This window comes from Phodopus roborovskii, unplaced genomic scaffold (assembly GCF_943737965.1).
Source record: "Phodopus roborovskii unplaced genomic scaffold, PHOROB, whole genome shotgun sequence".
In the NCBI taxonomy this organism is placed as follows: domain Eukaryota; kingdom Metazoa; phylum Chordata; class Mammalia; order Rodentia; family Cricetidae; genus Phodopus; species Phodopus roborovskii.
In genome coordinates, this window is record NW_026126636.1 from 273,342 (window position 1) to 284,869 (window position 11,528).

General features: G+C 48.5%; 1 protein-coding gene across 1 annotated transcript; it reads left to right on the forward strand.

Annotated features, from left to right (window-relative positions):
* Nucleotides 1–436: 436 nt before the first annotated feature.
* Ccne1 (cyclin E1) lies at nucleotides 437–9,957 on the forward strand. The gene is made up of 12 exons (XM_051207257.1): nucleotides 437–692; nucleotides 1,177–1,228; nucleotides 1,334–1,421; nucleotides 1,666–1,734; nucleotides 5,047–5,195; nucleotides 5,314–5,449; nucleotides 7,272–7,418; nucleotides 8,072–8,167; nucleotides 8,345–8,479; nucleotides 8,584–8,695; nucleotides 8,786–8,943; nucleotides 9,331–9,957. The coding sequence occupies exons 2-12, from the start codon at nucleotides 1,206–1,208 to the stop codon at nucleotides 9,451–9,453; spliced, it is 1,236 nt and encodes a 411-aa protein (XP_051063214.1). The 5' UTR covers nucleotides 437–692; nucleotides 1,177–1,205; the 3' UTR covers nucleotides 9,454–9,957.
* Nucleotides 9,958–11,528: the final 1,571 nt, after the last annotated feature.

Sequence of the window (11,528 nt, forward strand, 5' to 3'; positions counted from 1 at the left end):
AGGAGGGGCGGTGCGCGCGCGCGGGAGACCGACGGCCGGCGGGTTCTTTGCGCCCGGGCCCTCCCGTGCATCCCTCCTGCCAAGCCCGGCAGGGGATGGTTGCGGTCTGCCGTGCTGACATTCCGTTCGCGCGGCCCACGCGGCTCCTCGTGGTCCCGAACACCTCGAGCACTCGCGCCAAGATTCTCCCGCGTCAGCCAGCCCGCCCCGCAGCCGCGCGCGCCAGCCGACTCTCCCGCGTCCCGCCCCGCGCAGGCCCCGCCCACCACGTCCGCGTCACGCCCCTCTGGCGCGCAAGCCAAGTCATTTTCTCCCGCCCCTCTCCGAGACCACGCCCATCCCAGGCCCACGCCCCCCCGCAGGCCACGCCCCCGCGAGAGCGCCTCGCTGGCCCGCGCGGCGACGGGGCGGGCCCCGGGCTTGCGGCGGCCGCTGAGGGGCTCGCAGCCCGCGGGGCGGGGCTGGAGGGCGGGCCGGGGCCGGTGCCGCGCGCTGGGATTTTTAAATGTCCCGCTCGAAGCCGGGCGCAGGAGCAGCCGGCTCGGCAGCCAGCGCGGTGTAGGGGGCAGGCGCGGATCCCGCCAGCGCCGCGCACTCGGCCGCCGCCTCCCGCCTCCTGCTTCCCGCCCGCCGTCGGCCTCTTGCCCGCCCGAGCGCGCCTGCCCGCCTGCCTGCGGCGGACACAGCTTCGGGTACGGGCTGCCTGGACTCCCGGGACTCCTGCGACTTCCAAGCGTGCGGACCGGGTCGGACCGGACCGGGCCCGGGTGGGGGTGGGGCGAGGCCGGGTGGCCCGGTCCCCTGAGGTACCAGCTCAGGTTGCCCCGGCCGGGGTGGCTCTGAGAGACGGGTCAGGGGCGAGGTGTAGAAGGGGACACGGGCAGCCCCGGCTCCCAGGTCGGTGATGGATCGGGGGGTCCTCTCGGAGGGCGTCTGGGCCTCCACCCCCAACCTCAGGTTCGGACCCAGGATCGCAGGCTGCCAGAGGCGCCCGCGGGTGACAAGCCACAGCCACCCGGGCCCATCGGCCATTTTCCGGGCCGGCCTCCGGGCCCGGGAGGCTCCCGCCGCTGCCGTCCGCGCGGGAGGGGGGAGGGGTGCCTGGGACGGACCGGCGGACTCGGGTCCCCTCTGTGGCCCGTGCTCACCGAGATGCCTGCTTGATGTACCCCCCAGGTCTGAGTTCGGAGCCCAAGCCCTGCGCCATGCCAAGGGAAAGGAAGGAGAGGTGAGTGGCCTTGCTCCTGCGGGAGGGGAAGGGTGGCCAGCGGTGGGGGAGGGGCGGCCTGAGATTTTTGGGGAGCAGCACCTCCTTGACACCATGCCTCTGCAGAGATGCGAAGGATCACGGCAGCATGAAAGAAGAAGGTGGCCCAGACTTCTCCGCCCGCTCCAGAAAAAGGAAGGCAAATGTGGCCGTTGTGAGTACAAAGGACACAGGTTGGGAAGGACCCCCAGCACCACCACCATTCTGTCTTACCTGGGTACCAAATTTGGGTCTTCCCACCTACTAGTGAAGAGAATTAGTTGGCCAGAAGGTTTCCTTTAGTTTAATGGAACTCAACCTAACAAACTCCCCCCCCCTCCATGTTTTTGTCTCTGGGTTGCTCCATGTGTTCCCTTGGTGGATTGGGATTTTTTTGTTGTTTGTTTTGTTTTTGTTAGTTTTTGCAAGATCCAGATGAAGAAATTGCCAAAATTGACAAGACTGTGAAAAGCCAGGATAGCAGTCAGGTAGGTCTGCTGCGGCTAGAGTTCCATGCTTTCTTTCTTCCAAGTTTCCCAAACCAGAACTGCAGGCCACATGGCTGAGCCACGGGAGCCTGTCAGTGTGGCCTGGCTTCTTTGGGGCCTGGGGTTGTGGGGAGGGTTTGGATTTCTTGAGAAGCACCTCTGAGGTTACAGGCACTGATACCTGGAGGAACCAGAGGGAGCATCATATAATTTGGTCCTCTCTAAGCCCAGGATGAAAGAGACTCAGAAGTCAACCCAGAACCCTTTGCAAACCCATAGCAAAGCTGGGCCCGTAGCCTTATTGCCAAAGGCCAGTGCCTTGGAGGATAGGACTCCCAACTACTCCCTCATACACATGTGTGGCTTTATTGTGTCGAATGTGGACTTCTTCCGTCCCTTTAGGTCAGATTTCAAACTTCTTGCCAAGAATGATGATATAGTCTTTTAATCGGAGCAGAGGCAGGGGATCTGAGTTCAAGCCAGCCCAGACCATATAGTGAGAGTCTGTTGGAAAAACAAAAATGAAAACTTTTCTGCTGTTTGGGCTTTGCCTGGCCTCAGCGAGGGTCTGAAATGACGTATGCTTCAACCAGTATTTCACTGGTTGCTATATTTCTGTCCCTCCTGTGTAGTGCCTGCCAGATCTTTCAAATGCAGCATGGTATCATAATATCAGCAGATCCCTGCAAAGAGAGCTTGTATTATCTCTTTGCCTCCAGAAATGGCTGGAGACTATAGTTATGGCTCTGGTAGGGGACACAGCCTATCTACAGAGTGGCTGGCGAGACCTTCAGCCTTCATCACAGATAAAGTGAGCAGGAACAGTATTCTGTTGACCTCATCTCTAGTTCCAAAGAGGTTAACAGTGACAGGGAGAGGCAGCGGTTCTGAATAATGCTTTCTGGGCAATGATGTCCTGCCACCTAGAGCTGCAGTAATGTATATTTCCAGAGAGGGCCCCCATTAAAGAGTTTCTCTTCCTGTTGGAAGACATAGTCCCTGAAGAAAGGGATTTATTATAAGATAACCATGCTTTGGAGGATTCAGTTGTTCATGTTGCCAACAAAATGTCCGAGTGAAAGCCAAGCCACCCATGTTGGCTTTGGAGATTCAGGCTCACTTCTGCTCTCAGGATAACCACAGCAGTGCTCAGAGTGTCCAAGAAAGGACTGACTCCTTGTCTGGGCTATGGAGACTAGCTGCGGCCCACGAATGAAACAATAGCAAGAATCCAGTTGTGACTGTCTCATATTTCCTATGTGAAGACATTTTAACCATTGTCCAGAGATGAGCTAGTAGAGTAGATAGCTTACAAACAACTGCTGATGTACTGTGTTTTCCTTTCCAGTGAAGATTAATTTTGCGGGAGTTTATATGTTTGTCTTAATGGCATAGAATTGTTCTGTGGAGTTATATTCAGCCCTGTGCAACAGCTTGGGGCCAATGAAAGCAGTCATATTAAATTTAGTGATGCTGAACATCAACAAAGATCTTTGATTCTTCAGCTACTATTTTTGTTTTTGAAACAGAATCCCTATATTTGACCCAAACTGACCTGAAACTTAGTAAACCCCTGCCTCAGCCCCCAAAGTGCTAGGATTAGAAGCATATACCCTACTACCTGAGTTACTCTACATGAGAAGAATGCCCTGTTATAATAAAATCTATTTCCCTTGGATTTCTTGGTTTTTTTGAGACAAGGTTTCTCTGTGTAGCCGTAGATGTCCTACAGAACTCACTCTGTATATCAGACTGGCCTTGAACCCATGGAAATTGACCTGCCTTTGCCTCCTAAGTACTGGGATTAAGGTGTGCATTGCCTGGCAAGACATAGCTGTCTATTAGGCGCTGAATACTAGTCAACAATTACTTTTCCACTTGTTTGCATAAGGGGAAAAATCCAGTATAAGGATAAAAGGTAGTGAGCCATAGTTGCAGCTGATCTCAAAGTCAGGCTGATCTGGCATCTTGTGAAACTTGATATACACTCAAAAACAGGCTTAGTTATTCTGCCTTATCCACTGGCTTCTAAAAAAGCCAACTTTGGAACCCACTTGTCTGCTGAAGGCTCATCTAATTTGTCTATGAGCTGTAGGTTGGAAACTACTGAGTTTTATCTCTAAAGGCCCGTTCCCAGATGTTCCAGCCATCTGCCTGTGGAGGGTGGCCACCTAGCTTGTACCTTTAGAAGGACGTATTGAAGGAAGAACCACTTCCAATAGTGGTAATGTGAACCTTTTGAGTCAGCGCCAGCGATGCTACCAAACATGCAGAGCGAGAACTGAAAGGAAGCTGCCTTTCTCGAACAGCTGTCGAGAGCTGTTGTAGATAATTTGCATGCTTGATTTTTTGTACACTGGGCAGAGAGGAGCTGTGTGGAGCTTTGCTCTTCCCACTGGTTGGAAACCTGGTCTTCCTCCCAAAGGCCTGGCTTCTGCAAGAGCTTCCAAGGGTATTCAATTCAGGTAGACATCTCAGTTACCTGTTTTGTTTTCTAGTCCACGTTAGTGCCCTTAGCTTATGAATTAGAGACTAACCTGGACTGCGTAGGCAAGACCCTGTCAACAAATGAATGAATCAGTACATAAAATGATGCAAGTCTTAGATCCCAGGGGCTTCCACACTAGCAGATTCATTATCTGCTTTAATACCTTTGTTCTTTTTTTAAGATTAACTTACTTTTATATGTGCTTTACCTGTATCTTATGTGTGCACCACCATTTGTAGCTGTTGCCTGAGGAGGCCAGAAGAGAGTGTTGGATCCTGTGGAACTAGTGTTATAGAAAGTTGTAAGCACCATGTCGGTGCTGGGAACCAAATGTAGGTCCTCTGCAAGAGTAGCCAGTATTCTAAGCCTCTGAGCCAGCTCTCCAACCCATAGTCTCTGTTTTATAGCTTTAGAGATTAAACTACGAGCTTTTTATTAGAAAACAAAATCATCTCCATGAATCCATTAGTTTGACCTGTGATTGCAACTTGATTTGCTTCTAAAAAGTAATGATTTGTCTTTATTTTGAGGGAGATAGAACCAAAGGTTCCTATTGTTGGATATATATATATCCAATCTTTTTTGTAATATAAGCTGACCTCTCTTATATCCAGCTGGCCACCCAAACACTTAATCTGATGTCCATGTGACCTAAGCTAGTTATAGGAGTGACATGGAAGCTTCAAGGCATGCCTGCGGCTCCTGCTAATCCATGGTGTCTCCATATTAACAAAGGCCAGTGTGCCAAGCCCAGGTAACCTACCAGTTCGTGGATAAACAAGGTATTGGTTTGCATCCAACACATTGTGGTGTTTCATTGGCAGCCTTGGGATGATAAATCAGCGTGTGAGGACCCCTGCTCTTTCATCCCCACCCCTAATAAAGAGGAGGACGATGAGCTTGAGTACCCCAAGACTGCATTTCAGCCTCGGAAAATCAGACCACCCAGAGCCTCCCCACTTCCAGTCTTGAAGTAGGTGTTGACTTTGACCCATGACTTCTGGGCGTCATTTGTTTCTGGTCCACATTAGTGTGGATGCAGAATGACATCTATCTGAGGTTTTGATGTTTCTTGTGTTTTCTTTTTACAGCTGGGGCAATAGAGAAGAAGTTTGGAGGATCATGCTAAACAAGGAAAAGATTTACCTAAGAGATGAGCACTTTCTGCAACGCCATCCTCTCCTGCAGGCACGGATGCGAGCAGTTCTTCTGGATTGGCTAATGGAGGTGAGCTTGGTTGTCCTGGCCGCTGGAGCATCACCGTTATTACTAGATCTTTCTGTCTGTATGTGCTCATTTGCATTGGCACATTCTTCGTCTCTGAAGTTGCCTGGTATAAGTGCTATGATGGTGTTTCTTTTTTTCTCTAAATTACTGACATTTCTGAAATCATTTTGTCCCTTAGATATTTTGAAGTTGGCATCTCATTGTTTTTCCTACGTTTGAATAGTTACAAAGGCTGTGTTTGTCTAACAAATTGTAGGCATAAACATTATAATTTATTTGAACTATGTGTATCTATATGTGCTAAATTGTTTTTAAAGATGTCTCCTGGAATGTACTTACCAGCTGTTCAGGTTACCTGCAACAGCCAGATCTTACAATCACTTTAAATTCTTTGGGTCATTCTTTCCTCCCAGGATTTTTTTGTTTTTCAAGATAGGGTTTCTCTGTGTAACAAACAGTTCTGGCTGTCCTGGAACTTGCTCTGTAGACCAGGATGGCCTTGAACTCAAAGATCTGCCTCTGAGGTGCTGGGATTAAAGGTGTGCACTACCACCGCCCTGCTCCCAGAAGGGTTTCTCATCTGGCTGTCTTGTTCTAATCATATTGAGAATCATTTTCCTGCTTCTGTGCAGCTGCTGATCAATAAACAGGTACACAAGGCCCGGGTGGAGCTTGATTACCTACTCCAGGCCTTAGGTTCCATTCCAGACAGCCAAGAAACAAACAGAATCCCCACTTTTGAAAAGTATGACAGACTAACAAGATCATCATTAAAAACTAAAAAAGAAAAGATGTTTTAAAGACTGGCGCTCTGGCCGTGGTTGGTTGGTACATTGGCCCCACGTGTGTCCCCAAGGTCGATCCCCAGTATTGCCGACAGGCAGTGAGATTCGATTACTGCTACACTTCTCCATGGTGCTTGGCTTCAAGAGAGCTTCCTAGGTGCCTGCAGTAAGAGAAGGCATTTTCTATGACAGGTGAAAAGAATCACCTTGGCAAGTTCGCCTTCTAAAAGAGTCATTTGAATGAATGGGTAGCCAGTGCCTCTAGTTTTTATGCGCCCTGGTGATCCCAGACTTAAAAAAATCGTCTCTGCTAATGTGGGCATCCAGGGGCCTCAATCAGACGTGAGTCTTGGTTTTATTTTAGACAGGCTCTCTCACTTGCTACAGGGTCAAAACTTCTGTATATAAACTTCTACCTCCACCTACTAAGTAGAATTACAGATGTATACCATAACTGACAAGTACCATTAACCATTGAGCTGTTTCTCCAGCCCCAGAATCTGCTTTCTTGTTCCTAGTATCTTCTAGAAATGCTTTGAGTGCAGAGTTGTACAGGTTGGAAGCACTGTATAAGCCAGGTGTCATGGCACAAGCCTGTATGTAATGCTATGACTACTCCATCCCCACCATTGCAGAAAGAAATATAAACTGGCATGTGGTGGCACACTGTCAGTCCCAGCACTTGGTGGACAGAAGCAGGTGGACCCAAGTTCCAGTTCAAGCCAGGGCTGTATAGTGAGGCTTCCAAAAAGGAATGTAACTGGTACTGCTCAGCTCTGAAGAAATACACGAGTTCTTTTTGTGCGTCCCAGTGAAGCTTGCAAAAGGGGCTGCCTTCTTTGAGCACTGTAGACTTTCCAGGGTGGGAACTGGCCTAAGAAAATGCCACTTGGAGCAAGCAGCCTGTCTGGTTTGCTGCCCTGTCATAGCAACACTCTTGGTCAGAAAAGCCGGTAGCATTCTTACTATGTCAGACCTCAGGAAGTTTGCTACTGCTGTGCCCCAAGAAGCTATTCTAACACGGAGCCCTCTTCCAGGTGTGTGAAGTCTATAAGCTTCATAGGGAGACGTTCTACTTGGCACAGGACTTCTTTGATCGTTACATGGCATCACAACAGAATATCCTGAAAACGCTTTTACAGCTTATTGGAATTTCAGCTTTATTTATTGCTTCTAAACTTGAGGTAAACAACTCACTAACGTCCTTTATGTAACAAGCATTATTTCCTAAGTTCCGCCAACTGTTGGTCATACGTGTCTTGAATTCTAACTCAGGCTTCTAAAGTTAAGGTACATGGTGTCGGGGTGGGGGGAGGTCAGACATAAACCAACCAAGAATAAAGGCAAGGAGCAAGTACACCGACCATTTAGATTAGATTAGTAATTGAACTTGGGACTGAAAAGATTGACATTGGGGCGTAATGGTTCCCACCTGTAGTCCTAGCACTTAGACAGCTGAGGGGGAGGATGCAGAGTTTGAGGCCAGCATGGCTAGATGGTAAGACCCTCTCAGAACAACACAAAAATAATGTTTTGGTGTGGTTATATAGGGTGAATGAAAACATTTAAGGTTCTGTTTATTTTTCCATTTATTTATGGAGTCCACACACACACACACACACCCCTCTGGAGTGCTAGGATTAAAAGCCATCACAACCAGCTAGTTTCACCTCCTTATATCTAATGTGTTTGGGATTGGTGAAGTGAACCTTTGTGGAGCCTTTCAGTATGTACTCTTTCATGTCAGCATGCTAGGATCATTTTGGGTGCATGTCCCAAACTGAAACTGCCGGGAATGGCTTCTCTCTAATAGCATCTTCCTTCTGTTCCCTTTTAGGAAATCTACCCTCCAAAGTTGCACCAGTTTGCTTATGTTACAGATGGCGCTTGTTCAGGAGATGAAATTCTTACCATGGAATTAATGATGATGAAGGCAGGTTACACATTAATACCTCTGTCTGTATGTGTGTGTGTTCAACTAAATGTATACACCTGTCTTTCCCATTCAAGGTGTGGGTGCACCCAGTGGGTCTTCTCCAGCTAGACGTGTGGTGGCAGGGACTACGGCTGCATCTCCTGAACTTTTCACAGCTATCCTCTCTCCCTTTAGGCCCTTAAGTGGCGTTTAAGCCCGATGACCATTGTGTCCTGGCTGAATGTCTATGTCCAAGTGGCATATGTCAATGACACCGGGGAAGTGCTGCTTCCTCAGTACCCACAACAGGTCTTTGTGCAGATCGCTGAGGTATGTGGTCGCCTGCGTCCCCAATGCGGGGGGGGGGGCACAGAGCACACCAGGGGCTTCTAGAAGCTGTGTGGCACCGTCTCAGCACTCCTGTCTTCCCTTAGCTTTTAGATCTGTGTGTCCTGGATGTTGGCTGCTTAGAATTTCCTTATGGTATCCTTGCTGCTTCCGCCTTGTATCATTTCTCCTCTTTGGAACTGATGCAGAAGGTTTCAGGTATGTTGGTTTTTCCTGAGTTTGCAGACAATGCTTCCGCCTAGACCAGCTGTGAGCTGCAGACTGAGCCTCTAACTTCTGTACTGGCAGGGTATCAGTGGTGCGACATAGAGAAATGTGTCAAGTGGATGGTTCCGTTCGCCATGGTTATCCGGGAGATGGGAAGTTCCAAGCTCAAGCACTTCCGGGGAGTTCCCATAGAAAACTCCCACAACATCCAGACCCACACCAACAGCTTGGATTTGCTGGTCAGTGATGCCCTTGCTCCCATCAGACAAGTGCTTAACCAATGTTTCCTGAACAATCTTACTTCTTAAGGCAGGCCCCAGAGAGCCTAGGAAAAGCTAGTTCTCCTAATTGCATTATGAATGTTTCTGGTCCACGGATCCTGTGTCAGAGGAGGTAGGGACAAGGTCTTAATAGATAGTCTGGGCTGACCTAAAACTCAAAAGTCTTTGGTCTCTACTTACTCCCAAGTGGTAGGATTACAAGTCTGCCACCATGCCTAACTTTAGATGTATTAACTTTTACTTTTATTTCTGTTACTTCTCCCTCTGGCCTCCATATTTAAAATGTACATCAAGTGAAACAACACTTTCTTTAATGTTGACAACGTTGCTTTTTATTCCATGTAGGACAAAGCCCAGGCAAAGAAAGCCATATTGTCAGAACAAAACAGGATTTCTCCTCCTCCCAGTGGGGTCCTGACACCCCCACACAGCAGTAAGAAGCAGAGCAGTGAGCAGGAGACAGAATGACCAGCCCTGCCAAAGATAGTGGTGTGGAAGCAGCTGCCTGGAGCTTCTTTGCTGCCTTGGAGGTTGGGAGTCCCTACCGATGCTCTGCGGAAAGGCGCATCTCTTCCAAAGCATCAGGCGTCTACAAAATGGCCTCGGACAGAAGTGCTTATATTGAATGCTAGGTGTTTAGGGTCAGGTACACCAGCCACCTCCAGAACACCACTGAGTGCTCCAGAAGCTGCTAAGGAGGGTGCTACTTGACCTACTGGACTCTTCACACATGACAAAAGCTTGAAATTAAGGAGGCCACGGTTGCTGCTGGCCTCTGCTTGGGTTTGTGGGTTGCTGTCGTGTTGGGTGGGACAGGTGGTTGTGTGCGAGCATGGGATGCAGAGCCCACAACCCGGGCTAGGCCGCCCTTTTCCACTGTCAGCTGACAGCATGTCCTGCCTTTCATGAACTCTTGTTTTGTAAGTGCTGCTATGTCTATCCATTTTTAATAAAGATAATACTATCTTTGAAGCAGCTGTCTTCACTGTAACAAGCTAGAAGTTGCCTTTCAAAATGGCTCTACCAGGTCTCTTGGTTTCATAATTTTTGAGACAGTCTTACAGTGCACCAATCCATGCTGGCCTAGAGTTTGCTATGTAGCCTGGACTTCCACAAGACTCCTCCCACAATGCCTTGCACTGGGTGCTATTCACACCAGAGTCGTCAGCTGGGGTAGGCTATGCTAGTGAAGCCATTCCATACCCCAGGAATTTCATTAATGTCATCTCTCTCCAAACTCATTAGAGGTCATTACAGAGCTATAATTCATGTTCATCGCCCTTCCCCAAACCTAAAGAATGTGAAAGACTTTGTTTAAACAATTTAACATAGCCTGAAACTGCCTCTAAGAAGAGAATGAACCTGGGCACACTGCTGTATATATCTGCTGAGTCAGCATGTGGGAGGATCCAGTTTTAGGTTACCCTGGGTCACCTAGGAAAGCCTGGAGATTCTAATATTGTCTTCCTATTAGTGTAACCTACACCTGGGGCTGGAGAGGTGGCTCAATCGTTAACAGCATTGGCTGCTCTTCAGAGAGCCCAGGTTTGATTCCCAGCTCACTTCTAACTCCAGTTTCAGGAAATCCAAAGCCTTTTCTGGCTTCCTTTGGTACTGTGTGCTTATGGCACACAGGCATACATGCTGGCAAAACATTCATACAGATAAAACAAGGCTACATCTAACATCATCTATACAAACCACTATTTCTAACCACTTATTTTTTTGTCCTTAGAGATGTTTTTGCTATGTAGCCATGGCTGTCCTGGAATGCACTTTGTAGACCAGGCTGGCCTCAAACTCAGAGATCTGCCTGTTTCTGCCTCCCCAGTGCTGGGGTTAAAGTTGGGTCACCACAACCAGCTAATTAGTTTAAGTCTCAAGTTGAGACAATCTTGTCTTAAAGGCAGGAGAAAGCCCAAGGCAGCCTTGGCTACGTGGAACTAGTCAAATTGTAGTATTGTAGCAAATCCATTATCTGTACTAACAAAGGACAATTCCTCATGAGTGAATAAAACCTATAATACGTGTGGCTCTGTCATAAAACCCTGGGAACCATGGTGGGCAGTGGTGGTACACATCTTTAATCCCAGCACTTGAGGGGCAGGCAGATCTCTGAGTTTGAGGCCAGCCTGGTCTACAAAGCTCACAGAGAAACCTTTTCTCAGAGGAAAACTAAATAAATAAATAAACCTGGGAACCATTGGTAAGTGACTGGTCCCTTAGCAAAGCTCCCATCTGGTGACAGTTTGTGGCTGATGCCTCTTGTAGCTTGGCTCTAGAGCTGTTTGCAGCATTCTCTCTGTTCTACCATTTAGCCAAAAGCAGCTGAGGGCAGGTGATCATCAGAAAAGCCAATGGTTAAAGAATCAAGAGCAGAGAGCACAGATCTTGCATCTGACATGGGGACGCAGTAGCCGACTGGTCCAGCACACCAATTTCTTCCCCAGCTCATGGTTTACCAGTCTCTGTCATTTCTCTAACTACTGCCTAAAACAAAAACGTAGGTACTTCGGTGTTGTCAGGGAAAGCTTAACAGTGAG